Here is a 16,971-nt window from a genome sequence, read left to right on the forward strand (position 1 = left end):
TTTTCAAAAATAGTGTCCTGCACAGTACTCATCATAAAACTAGAAGCATACACTGCCATGTTTACATATGCAGACTGCATAGTAACTGCCATTTTCCAACAGAACTATGCTTAAATTCCCATCTATGCATTGTGACATCAATACACTTGAACTTAATTGCTTGGACAAGCATACACTAACATTTGACCAATAAGAAGAAAACAGTATCAACCTCTCCACACCAGTATGGTGCAATACTACAAGGAAAAACTATCTGTCTGTAAATGTGCCCTTACAATCAACTGCAGGTAACCAATGCGTTTTTACTCCAATACTGAGTAAGTATTGTACAGGGATGCTAACATTAGCTATGGCATGGAAAAGCAGCAAGAAAAATGAATTGTGCGTGTTAATTGACATCTAAACCATAGTCCTAGAATTACAAGCCATTCAGACCCAGGTCCTAATAATAGCTTGTGCCTGGTGGTCTTCTCCACAACTAAGCTTTCTTTTGCATGTAGCCCTGGGGGAATGTTGCACTCAGTCACACTATGGCTCTGGAGATGAGCTAACCTCTAATCCTATAGTGTGTCCAATTTACAGCTACAAGTGTTCACTATGCCTGTCTAGATTATATGCAGTTTGTTTTCCTAAAGAGATGTTTAGCATAGTCAAAAACATAACAGATTTGTTTTCAAACAGCCTACATTCACAGTTATTCTACATGAAAGCTTTTATTCACCCAACTTATACAATATTTGACAACATTTTCTGGCTTATTATGGACCATCTACAAAGTAGGGAGAGAATACATCTGTTCCACTGGTAAACTCAGTTTGAGAGCATTCCAGGGTCTGAGAAGTCTAGTTCTCAGTGGCTCAAATTGTGGACTCCTCTCTTAAATGCTAAAGGATACAGTATAATTTGGTAGACTCCTGATGAAGACCACGGGAGTTAGTACTTAACCTAATGTAAGTTACAGCCCTTTGTACAAGATGTATACATACATATATATATATATATATATATATATACCACAAACACACATGGGCACACACATATACCATATGCCTTACTGATTTTTGCAAGTCATCATCTCAGGAATGTTAGGGGCATAGATAAAAACCCTCCCATCCAGATTATGATATATCTAGCCCTCTGACACCAAACCACACAGGTGAGTTTACAATAAATTAATAAATAATGTTGGGACCTAAAAATACAATAAGATTTGCTGTTGTTACTTCTCTGCACTGTTTCCCCATGCTGACCAGAAATGGCTAGCAGTGTGTGTGTGTGTGTGTGTGTGTGTGTGTGTGTGTGTGTGTGTGTGTGTGTGTGTGTGTGTGTGTGTGTGTGTGTGTGTGTGTGTGTGCGCGTGTGTGTGTATGTGTGTGAGCACGCATGTGTGAGCATGAGTGTGTCTGCCAGCAGTATTCTACATAGAAGATTACCCTGCTGCCTCTAACATTGGTTCTTGCACTGGATTTTCTGTTACAACCCTGCCACTTTCTCAGTAACTTTGGGGCTGCTAAATAAGTCCTGATCCTGATCCCAAACCCAACTTAGCCATGGAGTAGTGCATATACCTATTTGATGGCACCCTTTTAAACTACTGTACGAAATAGGAAGTAATATGTGTGTGTGTTTTCAGATGCTTATTCACATATGAAGGCATTACCTGATTTTGTTTACCCAGAAGGCATTGTTACTTGTATGTAAAATCCTCTTTGAACCCCAAGTGACATAATTTAAATGACATAGGCATAATAACAACATGACTGATGAGTGATAAAATATATAAAAAATAGAGCACAGGCTTCCTATTTTACAGAATAAATGCAACTTCACTGCTTACAAATACAGATGCTTAGGAAATATAACTTTAAATAAAGATGCCTGGAAAGATAGCTCATGTTCTTTAACTGAACAGGCAGAGCTAGGAAGCTGTAATGTAACCTGAACTTCACTGCTGCTGCTATTTCTGAGTAAAACAAAATCAAAGTATCTCACACATGCTTATAAAATTCATTTTATTTTGTTTTTGTCTGCAATGATTTCTCTCCAAAGTGTCTGGAATAGGATAGCAGCTACAAACATTTATGCTGATGCTTGGCAAGTAAAAACAGTACCAGTAATCTCATGGATGGAGGGGTTTCCGAATCTTGTTTGTCTAATCTCTAAAACACATTTATCCACCACTTTTTTGCCAACATAAATTTCTTAATTCACTTAAATTCTATATTGAAATGGAGACAAAATCTACTAGAATATGTTGACAGAAGCAGAATCAAATGGTGTAAGTGCTACTCTCAAAAACACCACTATGCAGAGTATTATGGCTGGCAATAAAAGCCTGCAAATTCATAATACCTCCCTGGTATCAAAATTGCTTTCCCATAGTTAACAACATCTGTAGTTCTCAAAAAAAGTGTAGGATGCTGCCAATAATTGCTGTGACAACGTTTGGATGTGAAACAGTATGGTACTTTTTTATGTAATATGTCAAGAAAATTGAAAATAGGCTTTTATTATTGTTTGTATTAATCAAATGTTCTTTTTCTCAATCTTGCAGGAGAATCCGTATCTGTTATCAAACACACTGACCCCGTCCCAGATCCCCGTGCTGTCAACCAGGACAAAAAAAATATGCTTTTCTCTGTAAGTATCTATACATACTGTGAAATTAAAAACACAGTAATAAATGATTAAAACAAGTAAAAAAGAACACAAAGAAGGTGTACCAGCATTTCTGAATTAACTTTTCACACACAGTATTGAAAGAATACAAAACGGCGGTACTTTTCCGTTAAACCCCTACCAGTTCGTGCTGCTATGTTTTGGCGATATTGATTCACACAAGCTGCTTGCATCATTTTCCCCAACCTTTTTCAAGTAAAAATCCTGCTGATAATCCAGAACAGTGCACTGAAATATTCTTTGCATGAGGGTTAAAGTATTATGACAGAAGCATAGCTGTACACAGGGTCACGTCTGTCCTGGCATTTTTATTCACAGTGTCAAGCGCAGTGTTTCCCACTCAGTTATTTTACTTCAGGAAATGCATATTCCATTACACATATTCCTCCTTTAACATTCTTATGGTTTTCTGTTCAAGCTAAATAAATAGACGTCCCAGACAGCCCATCCTTACAACTAAAGAAAATACTCATACCCAAACAATGAGAAACGTAACGTCCCTGCTGTCAGGCACCAGGTAATTCCATACCTTGACAACAGAACTCTTCCCCAGCCTCAATATATATACTGAGTACGAAACGGACAAAAGCTATACTACAGGCCTTACACACTTTCAGCAAGTAATCCACCAAGCAGAACTGATAGCTGAGTGGTTTCACCATGTCAGTGTTCACATGAATTTTAGCATGCGCCATGAAGCCAGTGCACACAGAAGGCTAAGAATGCACCAACAAGGTATTTTACCAGAAAACATAACAGTGTAGATAACCTGTCTCATAAAAGCTTTAGTCCATGAAGATACAGAGAAAAGACAGTCACCGTGAATGTAAACACTACTTTCAGCAATATACACCTAGTGCTAATTCAACCAGGCTCAAAAAGAACCAGAAAGAAAACTCAACTTACCGGCATCATATGGGGAAGAGAGTCAGTAAATCCCTGTACGTAAATAAAGAACACGTACTATAGTTCCCCTCACCATTCCATAAGCGGGATTTACACAGATTCTGGATATTGGTTTCCTTTTTCCTTCAGGTGTGATGTTACAATTCTAATGTCATATCTGTTATTTTTAATAAATAAAATGTTTGCATTACTAAATAACTGTTTGAGTGAATCAATACAGCCAAAACACAGCAGCGCGAACTGGTAGGAGTTTAACAGAAAAGTACCAAAACGGCTTTTGTAAGATTCTGCTGTTACAGAGGAAATAACAAATTCTAGAGTTTAGTATCATGAAACTGGGTTGGGCGGCCATGGTAATGCAGCGGTTGGTGTTGTCGCCTCACACAAAGAGGTTCTCCGGTTCGATCCTCTGCTGGGGTGCCTTCTGTGTGGAGTCTGCATGTCCTCCCTGTGGTCGTGTGGGTTTCCTCCGGGTGCTCCAGTTTCCTCCCACATCCCAAAGACATGCTGTAGGTGAATTGGACACCCTAAATTGGCCCTAGGCATGAGTGCGTGCGTGTGTGTGCCTTCTGTGGAAGGTTGGGGGCCGGGCTGGCAACTCGACACCGTAAAACTCCACTGCCAATCATGAGCAGACAGATGATCCACTATGGCGACCCCTAACCGGGAAAAGCCGGAAGAAGTATCATGAAACTGGGTTGTATGCTGCTTAGCAACGTTGAACTCAGTAGACCTGTTAAACAACATCAAAGTTAGTTCTATGAGCATGCTGCTTAGTTTGCATTATGCAAGTATAACTAAGCCAAACCATTTCATTTTTAGAATCTACCTCTGTCATTTGCGTAAGGTTGTGTACACAATTGCTAGTCTTTTGCTACAGTAAAAATGCTTTTGTGTGGTAGAAATACTTGGTTCCTAATCTTGTGTTTCAAACCACAAAGGCACACTATATCCAAGGCAGTACTGAACCTGGTATGGAAAAGAAATAACAACTGCAGATCTCTAACCTGACATAGAGACAAGGAGGCATGCCCTCAGTACCCTAAAATGTGATAATACTTTAAAAAGCTGACAGTCTGACTGTTGAGTTCAGCGAATGAAAAAAGCAAGCCAAAGCGGCAACCAGGATATTGCTAACCAACTAGAAGGAAGAGTTTATCAAGCATTTCCTGTTTTACTTTGTACAAGATGCTGTGCTTGCCTGAGCTATGCAACATAAATAAAAAAAGACTATTCACTCACATCTTATTAGGTACTAGTAATTATGTATATGGAACCAGTAGCAGTGACATACTAATGATGCAATTCACCTGTCCCAATATGGGTGAGGCCATTACAAGAATAATCTAAATGAGATCATGTTTGTGACACAGAATACCACACTCACAGAAAACCATTATGTAGCACCAGTTTCTGCATTAGTTTCTGCATTATTTTTCACTATGCCCAGAGCAAGTTAGATTCCATGGTAAATGTTAAGTCACACAGGAAATAGGCTGAAGTGAAGCACTGAGGAAACCCCAGTATAAAATAACCAATGGGTAAAGCAGGGCTGCAGGAGTTTTCAGGCCTCTCAAAATGCTGTTATAATAATCAAGGGCAAGTTGTACTGTAAATCAGTAGATCAGCACTGACCATGGCCAGGTTCCTGCAGTCTCATAACCTCAGTGACAGCTGCATCGCACAGAAATAAGTCACTTTGGGGAAGCATCTACTGCATATCTCATTCTCCTGTCAATCACAAGCAAAAGCTAGATCTCTTTTCAAAAGTAAGATTAATAACAATATATTTATGTAATCAGTATAAATACATGGTTGTGGCAAATCCTAAGCTACTACAAAATAAATAAGCCACTTCTGATCTTAAAATAAAGGATGATGCTTCATACATTCATAAATCACAAGCTATCTAAGCTCAGCACTGAAAACTAGATTACCTGTGGCCATAAAGTCATAATTTGAACACTAGTGTCAGTCAGGTGGTCAAAAAAAGACTAGTCAGTGATGACAAGTCCTCATTCAAACACAAGAATGTTAAAATATCTTCAGCTGATTACACTTTACTTGATTTACAAGTTTCCAGGTCTGATATTCGAGAAAATGCCCTCTTAATATATGACATGTTTGTCTTCCTCCTTCTCCTCTATAGGGTACCAACATTGCTGCTGGCAAGGCTATTGGAGTTGTTATTGCCACTGGTGTCTCCACAGAGATTGGGAAGATTCGTGATGAAATGGTAGCCACTGAACAAGACAAGACACCACTACAACAGAAACTGGATGAGTTTGGCGAGCAGCTCTCCAAGGTCATCACTCTTATCTGCATTGCTGTGTGGCTTATTAACATTGGGCACTTCAATGATCCTGTCCATGGTGGTTCCTGGATCCGTGGTGCAGTTTACTACTTCAAAATTGCAGTTGCTCTGGCTGTTGCTGCCATTCCAGAAGGTATGTACATCGATGCTACTATTACTGAATGTGTTGCATATGCTTATGTAATTTTGTGACTAACCCACCCACAATTTAACCAATATAGTCTGGCTTAGTTCTGATTCTACAATAGAAACATTTACTTATGTCAAAAAGAACAGTTCGTTTTTAACTGTGTATGACCTAGTAACTTACTGACAGAAATCAGTATTAAAATGGACAGCACTTGCCTTCCGTGTAATCTCCCTGCAGTAACAAATGAAGAATGCATGGTTTCATAAGCTTCCTGGTCTATAGCATGTGTTGTTATTTCCTCTGCTTAAAGAGAGTATGGAGAGTTGGGATCCGTACAGATCCCCAAATGCACTTTCCACCGAATGATTATCGGTGGGGCATATTTACACGAAAGTGCTTTTCACTGAAAAAGCACTTTCACGTAAGTATGCCTCTTCCGGAGATCGTACTACGGTGCGGGTAAGGTAGAATTCCCTTTTCCCCACTGTAGTGCGATCTCAGAGTGAGAATATTTAAGTAGGGGGGGAGTGGGGGGCACAGCCCTCCACATGGGGGGTGCAGGGGGGCTTGCCCCCCTGCATAAACGTAGATTTTTTTTTTAACGCACTTTAATGAGAGCGCTTAAGTGTGTTCGGTGATAATGGATTCGGGCTTTCGCATTTTCATGCAAAAGTACTAGATCCGTAGAGTTACATGCTAGCATACTATGATACAGTGATGTAAATAAATGTTTGTTTAGATTATTCATTTGCTGTCTTCTGCCCTTTTACAATTAATTTGCCTTCTTTCATCTTGTTACTATACTGGTTTTATACAAGATGCGTAGGTTTAAGCACTGAGATACCTTTAACAAGTAAATGAGCACCATATTATAACACAGAATTCATCGTTCAGTAACTGTCACTGAAAAAGGGCTGATCCGGGGACGATACATAGACAGACGTTTTGGTAATATGAAAACTGTGAGGCAGTTAACACTTTAATAAATGCTCATTTCCTGAGTCAAAACAATCCTTAAATTATTATCCAGCTTCTAGGCACAGAGGAATGAAGCCACAAGTTCTGGCCTTGATGGCTTGTGATCAGTTAAGCAACCTGGAGTCTGGAGGCGCTAACTGGGAAAGATGGTAGCAATCCTAGATGCAGACAGGCAGCTCAGTCTGCAACAAAACTGGTGCATAGTGAAAGCTGTATACCCTAGCATATACATCACAAGAAACTGAATGTGTTTGCTTGTCAAGCATGCATGGAAGTAGATATGCTCAAATGGCCCAGTACCTATGTACCACAGGAACAGTGGGTTTTGGCCCAGAAATTGTAGTTCACTGGCCATTTGGGCAGTTTTTCCACCTCTTTCTACTTTCTAGTTTAAAAGCCCGTGTTTGCATTTGGTTCCCGCCTTTCCTGTAACTAGTGTAGTCCAGGTACAGATTTGCTGCATCCAGGACTGTTGGTAAGCTTCTGAGCCCCCCAAGCCCTTCTGTGTTGGAGAGAAGCCTTCTAGCTTATCAGTGGGAGTTGTAAGCACTAGGTAACCTACCTACCACAGGAGCAGTGGTTTCTGGCCCAGAAATTATAGTTTATAGGCCGTTTGGGAAGCTTTTCCATCTCTTTCAACCTTCTGATTTAAAAGCCTGTGTTTGCGCTTGTTTCCTGCCTTTCCTGTTACTAGTCTAGTCCAGGTACAGATTTGCTGTATCCAGAACTCTTTGTAAGCTTCTGAGCCCCCAAGCCTTTCCGCGTTGGAGGGAAGCCTTCTAGCTTATCAGTGGTAGTAGTAAGCATTAGGTAGCCTATCTACCACAATAGGAGTGGCTCCCGGCCCAGAAATTGTAGCTATTGGTCTTTTGGGCAGTTTTTTTCCATCTCATTCAACTTTCTGGTTTAAAAGCAGCACTTGAGCTTGTTTCCCACCTTTCCTGTAACTAACCTAGTCCAGATATAGAGTTGCTGTATTCAGGACTGTTGGTAAGCTTCTGAGCCCCGCAAGCATTTCTGTGTTGGAGGAAAGCCTTCTAGCTTATCAGTGGGAGTGGTAAGCACTAGGTAGCCTGTCTACCACAAGAGGAGTGGTTCTTGGCCCAGAAATTGTAGTTTATTGGTTTGTCCATATCTTTCAACTTTCTGGTTTAAAAGACCACATCTGCGCTTGTTTCCCATCTTTCCTGTAACTAACCTACTGGGAAGCATTAGAAAGCCTTAAACTGATACAAGCCTTCTAGGTTAGAAGAGAGACTTTGGAGTAATTAAGTATCAGTTTTTTGTACTTTCTTGCTGTACTTAACTGTTTAAACGTCGATTTTCCAGCGTTTATTGTGATTCAAAAGCTTGCTTTTTTCACATATTGCACTTATTTGACTGCCTTCACTTTTAAAAAGTCGTTTTTTGTTTAAATAATTTAACTGTTGTAGACTACACACTAAAGTGCTATAGCCTTATCTGATAGTTTGTAGTCATTTAAAGCTGTTTTAAGTGTATTTTTTACTGTTTTTGCCTTATCTTTTCAAAAAAACAAAAAACAAAAAAATTCCTTGTTTCCCGCCTATCTAAGCTAGTATAGTCCAGTTTTCAGGCTAGTGCTGAATTCAGGGCTGTGTTACAAGATTCTGAGTTGCCCATACCTTACTTGGATAGAAGTAAGTTTCTCTGTTCACCTGTGAGAGAGGGGAGCATTGAGCAGCCTATCTGTCCCTGGGGGAGTGGTTCCAGCTCAGAAGTTAGTAGTTTATTGGCCATTTCGGGCTAATTTCTATCTCCTTAATTTCTCTGCTATAAAAACCGTGTTTGCACGGTTTTGTGCACCGGGCAGTGCCAGTTAGCTAGGGTTAAATTCTTCTCGGCTCCAAGTCTCCTCTTCAGTTTTTCCCTTGAAACTAGTCTAACTATCAACCTAAGCACTCAAAAAGCATTCTACAGCCCAGCACTTGCTCAGACCTAATAGCAAGCACTAATATACCCTGACACTTGATTGCCCAGCAGGGCAAGGTTCTTTATTTACCCTTCACCAACCAAGCGACTAAGCAGCTCACCCTACTATTCAGACATGACCAAAAGGGCAATTTCAGGTGTACTCTCCAGTCCAGCCGGTGAATCTGGGTATCCTGAGGCAATGTTACAACTGCCTCATGTACACAGACAACCTTCTCCTCCTACCACAAAACAATAACATATATATGCAAGAGATGCAATTATACAGCCAAACTGGAGGCTAAGCTGTCTCCACCCAAGACTGGAACAGACAGTCAAGAGGAGAAGGTTAACACTGGCACCGCACCTCCAGCCACACATAGACCTACTAAGCCAGCACTGGCAAAAAATACAAATAAATACACAAAATCATACTTGGAGACTCTAAATAAAAACCTGCAAAAGCATCAGAGATCTCCAAAGCAGACACCCAAACAACCTGCACCTCCCGTCACAAACCAGACAACACATAAAACACAAAATTAGTGTGCCGCACAATCACAACCCTTAAGGCGAAATAACATACCTAACACACTAGTAATAGGTGACTCTATAGTCAGGCACACTGATGTCCCACTCACTAGGCTGGACAAGCAGAAAGTTACTGTTAGCTGCCTGTCGGGAGCAAGAATCCGCCACATAACACAAGCACTCAGGTCACTCCAGAACAAGTACAAATATGACTCTGTCATTGTTCATGTTGGTGTGAATGACCTGAAACGTACCTCCCTGGACTACATGAAAAGAGACATGGAAGAGCTCTCTGATAATGTTGCCCAGGCTGGTATGACCCTGACCCTGAGTAGCATCCTGCCCTCACCAAGAATGATACCTCAGTATAAAGAAAAAATGATCAATTTCAACAATTGGATAAGCTTCGGATGTCATTCAAAGGGGATCCAGTGTCTGTCAGCCTGGGATGACATGCTCGACAAGCCGCGTTGCTTCGCAAGAGACGGCTTGCACCTGTCACCCCTAGGCTTTCGAATACTGGCCAAGGCTCTTGCTGCCACCATAGTGCCTTTTTTAGGTAAGGCTCAAAAGTCAAACCCACCTCTGTAAACAGCACAGTTAACAAAAAAACTGAGGGTTATGCTACCCAAAGCCAGGAGTTTAAATCTCAAAATGCACGCGCTCGAAGCACTCCTCAGTATGGAGAACGTCGACATCTGTGCAGTAACTGAAACCTGGTTCAAAGCTCCAGAGAGCACCCCAGCACTACCGGGCTACAACTCATACCACACGTTTCGCCCACAGAACACGGACCGAAACACAAAAGGAGGGGGTGTAGCCATATTCATCAAGGATACCTACACCTCCAGGTTAGTGGAGCAGCATGATAACTCTGAGATCATCCATGCGCAACTAACATCGGGCAAATCTGCAATGCAAATTGTGGCCTGCTACAGATCACCCTCCATGACCCAGGACCACCACTCCACCTTTCTGGAGACACTGGAAAACATGAAGGTCCAACCGAACACCCTGATATTGGCGATTTCAACTACCCTACCATTAACTGGGAAAACTACTTGAGTACAAACTCCCAGGCACAGTGCTTCCTGGAATTCATCAACTCAAACGCCCTGGATCAGCTGGTAAACTCCCCTACCAGAGGTGAAAACATATTGGATCTGATCATCACAAACATGGGAGACAGGTGTTCCACACCGGAGGTCAACCCGTCACTGGTTAGATCAGACCATAAACTAATCACTCTGGATGTCCATACCCCACCACCACCTCCAACTAAGGAAACCACAGTAAAAAACTTTTCTAAAGCAAACTTCACCTTACTTAAGACAGATGCAGTAAGTTTCACAGCCCCCATGCTAAAGGATAACGCTGCCCAAGATGCAGAAACCTTTACAAATGCACTCTATGAGCACTTAAAAGGCTGCATGGATCGTGCCATCCCTAGCAAAACCAAGACTCACTCCTCTAAGAGAAGGAAACCAGTTTGGTGGACCCCTGCCATAAACAGGCTATACAATAGAAGGAGGAAACTAGTTCAGAAAAAAAGCAAATCCCAAGAAGGAAAGACATCCCTGATCAGTATCAGTAAGAAACTAAGCTCCCTCATAAAATCATCCAAGGCTAACTTCGAAAGAAAAATAGCCAAGGATTCAAAAGATAACATAGCTAAAGAAGGCTTTGTGGTTAAGAATCTAAGTGGCAACTCACAGATATGCATTGAACTAGTGCAAAATAGCACAAAATATACTAAACCTACTGATATTGACAACATCCTAGCAGATAGATTCAGTGCAAACTTCACCACCCCTCTCACCCCTAAAAGGGCCCACAACAATACACAAAAAGTGTAGTGTCCCAGAAATCACAGACGCATAGGTGAAAATAGCCCTTTCAAAAGTCAAAAATACAGCGTCAATGGGGCCAGATGGTGTCCCAGGTTGCGTCTTGCACGAACTACAGAATGAACTAACCCCCCACCTAAACACACTGTTCAACCTAAGGCTCTCCACAGGCTACGTGCCCATAGAATGGTGCACAGCAACAGTTATTCCACTCCACAAAGGAGGGGCCACAACTGACCCTGGTAACTATCTCCCCATAAGCCTGATTAGCCTGGTCTGCAAGGCTATGGAGCACATCATCACGGAACTCATTAACAAAGACATTGGGAACCTCCAAACACTTGACCCAACCCAGATCGGCTTTGTTAAGGGCAGATCAAGCCTACTAAACCTGGTTGACTTCTTCGTGACAGTTACCAAGGCCATAGACGAGGGAAAGGTTGTTCACACAGCCTACCTTGATCTCGCCAAGGCTTTCGACACCATTCCCCACTCGGGTATTACAGAAAAACTCACCAGCCTGAACATAAACCCCTACATCACGAGATGGGTTGCAAACTGGCTTACAGACAGAACTCACACGGTAAGAATAGCGGGCTCCCAGTCCAACTCTTAACCAGTCACAAGTGGTGTCCCGCAAGGCTTGGTCCTGGGACCCCTACTGTTCGGCATATACTTCTTAGAAGTACAGGCAAACATAGGAGGACTATGGCTAACCAAGTTCGCCAATGACTGCAAACTGGGAGCCATAATTGACTCTGCATCTGTCACGGACATCCTCCAAAAGGGCCTTACTGAGACGGACACCTGGTGTCAAAGTCATGGCTTCAAGCTAAATGCCAAAAAATGCATAGACATCCCGTTTGGGAAAAACAAAACACCCATGAATTACCACATAGGTGGCAGCCCCCTTAATACAGAAGGGGTAATAAGAGATCTGGGGACCCAGGTAGATAGCAATCTCTCCTTTCACAATCATATTGCCAAAGTAGTTAGGAAACCCTTCTATGTGGCCCATCTAATTACTAAAGGGTTTGCATCTAGAAATAAAGAGGTTATAGTGCCCCTCTACTCGTCACTCATCAGACCCATCATAGAGGACAATGTCCCATTTGGGATGTAGCTCACAATACACTTCCAACAGCTGGAGAGACCACAAAAATATCTCACCAAGAGGATTACTGGCCTCAAACATACGTCCTATGCAGCCCAACTGAAAAAACTCTGGCTGTAGTCAGTGGCATATCGCTTACTCATAGGTGATCTCTGTCTGACTTACAAAGCCATGTCCAACTCAGAATTGATGGACATGCTCCACCTAAAGAAATCCAAGTCACTATGAGCCACACGCTCTAGTGAGCTAAACCTTGCCACAACAATAAATAGAACATGCTGGAAGGATAGATTCCTGACACAGAGACTCCCCATGCTTTGGAACAAAATTCCAAACTACATTAGGCAGAGCCCCTCACTAACACTCTTCAAGAGAAACCTTGACAAGTGGATGGGTAACAGAAAATACACCCCTGGGATCACTTAATTGGCTCTGCTTAACAGAGGATCGGTTAATTAATCAATAGGGCTGTGAAAGCTGACACATTCTGGCTAGGCTTATAAATGCCCTCGGGCAGACAGCCTAGTACCTACCTATGAACCTACTGTGCGTATTCCACATGGCAGGGCTGCCATGGAGGCTATGGATTAGGCATAAAGCAAAAACCCTGATGGTTGCCAGAATGATATGTCCTTCTTGTGTGTCAGGACATGGGAACCTGATGGTTGCAGACAAGTTGGCAGAAAATTACTGAGAATAAAAAAAGAAAGAAAGAAAAAAAAGGAAAAAACCTTGACACTAGTTGCATTTCTTTTGTTTAATTAAGCTACGAAATGTCCAATAACTCTACCAGTAACTGACTACTACATTAACAATTATTCTCCAATAAGCTATTAAGATTGTTTCAAGAACATATATTTCTAAGCAAAAGCACCTGTCTCAAGGTTTTGCATTTAATGATGTCTGCTTACTGTAATATAATAATGTGAAGGATTCAGTAAGATGTTTTTGGTCATTTAGAATAAGCATGGTATGCATGTCATAGCTAACAAGAAAAGATAGTTAAGGTAATGGCAATTACTTTCAACTGCCTTAAGAGGAAGAAAAGATAGTTAAGGCAATGACAATTAATTTCAACTGTTTTAAGGGGATTGTGGAAGGAAGATAAAAGCAAGCCAACACAAAGTAAGTCCAAGTAATCCTTTGTGGATATTTTAGTGAAAGACAGAATTATAGGCAGAAATTGTATATTTTAACATGCTCCAGAGGATCATTAGCATTAGGCAAAGCAGCTGAAGTCCCTGCTTCCTGCTACTCTACCTCTGCCCAGATTCAGCCAGTGAGCTCAGTTACCCACCTCTCTGTGAGATGCTTATTTATTTATTTGTTTCTCTGTTTATGTATTTATTTATTCATATGCACTGCATTGGATCAAATGGACTCTTTTCTGCCACAACCTACATAAAATTAGAAACATATCAGAAATAATAATAACAATGATGATAATATTAATAATAATAGCAATAATAATAATATTAAAGGTCACAGCATAATACTTTAACATAAAAAGATATTTTGGTTACAATATGCATATTGAACTAACAATTACTAAAATATGGCAGAAGAAGCACACGCTAAATTTTAATACCAACACAAGCTGTACCAATCAGCCTAAGATTATTTTAGCTTTATTTATTTAAAAAATTACTGACATCCTCTAACCTTGTGTCTTGCATACATGCAATCCCTGCACACAGCAGCCTGCTGCCCCATTTTTAGGATGACAATGCTCCCTTCTACCTGGATCACTACCCAAAAGAAGTCGGCATTCACTGCTTTCTACATTCCTGTCTTTGGAATCTGAAGCACGAGTCTTCAAATTACATTACCCAAAGGAATCCAGCATCCTCAACACTGTTGTGCCCTGCTGAGTGGCATGTATTGCAAACAGTAACCTGCAGCCGTGTTCACTGGTAGCCAGCACACCTGGCTACACATTGCACACTACCTTATCACTGTAATGAAGATTAACAGACAAGATTATAGCAGGCAGCTCAATAACTACAAATACCATATAACAAAATAGATTCCGTAATGCATCTTGTGGTTCTGTGTTAATGTTCAAAAATATGCAGTTTTACATTAAAATAACACAAACTACTTCTCCAGTTTTCTAAGGTCTCTACCAGATTTTTCACTCCCTCTGAATCATGCAGCCACCCTTCCATATATGCCGAGATTCTTAAAATGGGTGTGTTCTGAACTAGTTTTTAAAATCACATACAATGACAACAACAACCAGAAATGCCCCTGTACCAAGCTCTGTAGTTCATATGTTCATAGGTGTTTACTAGGCTAACGACCACAAGGGCCTTTTTAAGACTAGCTATGCGTCCCAAATCTCTGACAAGTTCTGATACCCTTGATAAGTGTAAGCATGTATAGTATAGTGTTAGTGTAGGATAGTGTTAGTTCCTCTGCTTCCTTCACCAGTGTCTATTCATACTGTAAAATTATTAATCACTGTCTGCCACACTGAGATTATTTCAGTTTGTTATATCTCTTGTAAAGCATTACACATAAAGCAGAAAACAGGTAGGGAGATAAAAATGAAAGCAGAAGGAGAAAAGCAACTTCAGTTTTGCTTTTGCTATACCATAAGATATTTCTCTAACAGAATATAATGACTGAAAGATGGGGAAGATAAAAAAAGCTGACATTAAAACCGACAATTCAATTATTCAGTTACTATACAGTAAGATACGTCTCTGACAGGTTCTACCTGACATAGCCGAAACCACACAACACCGACAACCACATCACCGACACCACATATTCGACAGTCCATAAACACGAAACCACACATAACCGACAACAAAATAACCGACGGTACACAAACACGAAACCCCATACACTGCACACACCACAATAACAATTATTAAAAACAAAACACATCCCCATTCCACAAACCACACACACAACACAAGCACACCAAAATCCTTACAAGCCCACACTAAACCTTACCCTAACCCTAAGGTCCGTCACTATCGCACACTTACCTACCCGCTCCCTAACCCTAACTCACTTAACCCGCCCTATCGCTCCTAACCCTAACTCACTTAACCCACCCCTATCGCTCCCTAACCCTAACTCACTTAACCCACCCCTATCGCTCCCTAACCCTAACTCACTTAACCCACCCCTATCGCTCCCTAACCCTAACTCACTTAACCCACCCCTATCCCCACAGACCGTCAATCTCCACACTTACCTGCCTCGCACCCTAACGTCCGTCACTACCGCATACTCACACAGCCTTTCCCCATGTCGGCATCCTCGGCGTTGGTGTTGTCATCCGTCGTGTCGGTCTTCTGCATTGTCGATGTTCTGCCACTCGCGATTCGCGTCGGTCTTCTTCGTTTTCGATCTTCTGGAGCTCCGAATTCCGCTGTCGGTCTTCTGCGCTGTCGACGAAGTCAGGTAGAACCCTCTGACAACATAATTAAAGAGGCAGACAGGAGTATGAAAGTTGAAACTATAGGGGAAATCTACATGGAAAAGTAAACTGACAAAGCTTACAGATAAATTGAGGGTGCAGTTAGAAGTGGAATGTTTTAGTGCTAGCTGAAACCACTCCAAACACTCAACAAAGAATGGTCTGTGTGTGTGTGTGTGTGTGTGTGTGTGTGTGTGTGTGTGTGTGTGTGTGTGTGTGTGTGTGTGTGTGGGTGTGTGTGTGTGTGTGTGTGTGTGTGTGTGTGTGTGTATATGTGTGCACACGCATGCAACACAATCTTACTTTGATGTCAGTATATGTGAGTGTGTCAGCAAGTAAAAGTACACATCTAAGACAAAGTGCATGTATGCCTAGAAGGAATTTGCAGATGGAGCTATCCTCCACTAACTACCAAGGCCATCTACAATCAGACATACACTTCTTCAATACAAGTCAGGCAGTAATATGCCTCAAAGCAGGCAGATGGCTGTAAGTAATGTTGAAAGAGGGATGCAGGATAGTGGCTCTGCAAAGATAAGGGAAAGAAACATTACTCCTATAATTCAGTTGGGATATTTTTCCTAAATCACTGCATTCTTCATTGAGGTTATTCAGAGTTGCAGGCTGCAGTGGGCAAAACCCTACCATATGTGTTTACACGCATGCATATGTGTGCTCAAATTTTCATGCGCATTGGAAATGCCAGCATATCTGCACCTTGTGGTAACAGTTTTTCAACTCAGGTTTTAGATGCTTCGTCTTGCTCAGTCAAGCTTCTAGTGTCAACTTGAGTAAATTCTTTTATTTTTTTAACAGCGATTCATAAATCTAAATATTTTAATGACCAGATGGTTTGCAATGGGAAATACAAAATGAAGTGGCTAAAATGTTAACTGTGCACACACTTTGGAAAGGTGGATACAAGGACCACAGATATGTTCTGTTTCCACAAAAAGAGAAAGAAGTGTGGTAGGAGGTGCTATAAGCTTGACAGGCTGATGTCCACTACAGAAAAGATTGCCTAGCATTTATTGAGGAAGTGTAGCAAAAGAAGTACAGAATATAGCTGAGTCACAACACCCCACATGTGGTTGCAGATATGGAAGG

At 41.3% G+C, this 16,971-nt stretch overlaps 1 protein-coding gene across 2 annotated transcripts in view; it reads left to right on the forward strand.

Moving 5' to 3' along the window:
- ATP2A1 (ATPase sarcoplasmic/endoplasmic reticulum Ca2+ transporting 1) overlaps positions 1 to 16,971 on the forward strand; it is a 107,409-nt gene that overhangs the window by 26,867 nt on the left and 63,571 nt on the right. For both annotated transcript variants that reach the window (XM_044086533.1, XM_044086532.1), the window contains exons 7-8: positions 2,555 to 2,640; positions 5,735 to 6,032. In XM_044086533.1, coding sequence (XP_043942468.1) covers positions 2,555 to 2,640; positions 5,735 to 6,032 — 384 coding nt within the window. The remainder of the gene's footprint in view (positions 1 to 2,554; positions 2,641 to 5,734; positions 6,033 to 16,971) is intronic.

This window comes from Protopterus annectens, chromosome 10.part0 (genome assembly GCF_019279795.1).
Source record: "Protopterus annectens isolate FY-2018-M chromosome 10.part0, PAN1.0, whole genome shotgun sequence".
In the NCBI taxonomy this organism is placed as follows: Eukaryota; Metazoa; Chordata; order Ceratodontiformes; family Protopteridae; genus Protopterus; species Protopterus annectens.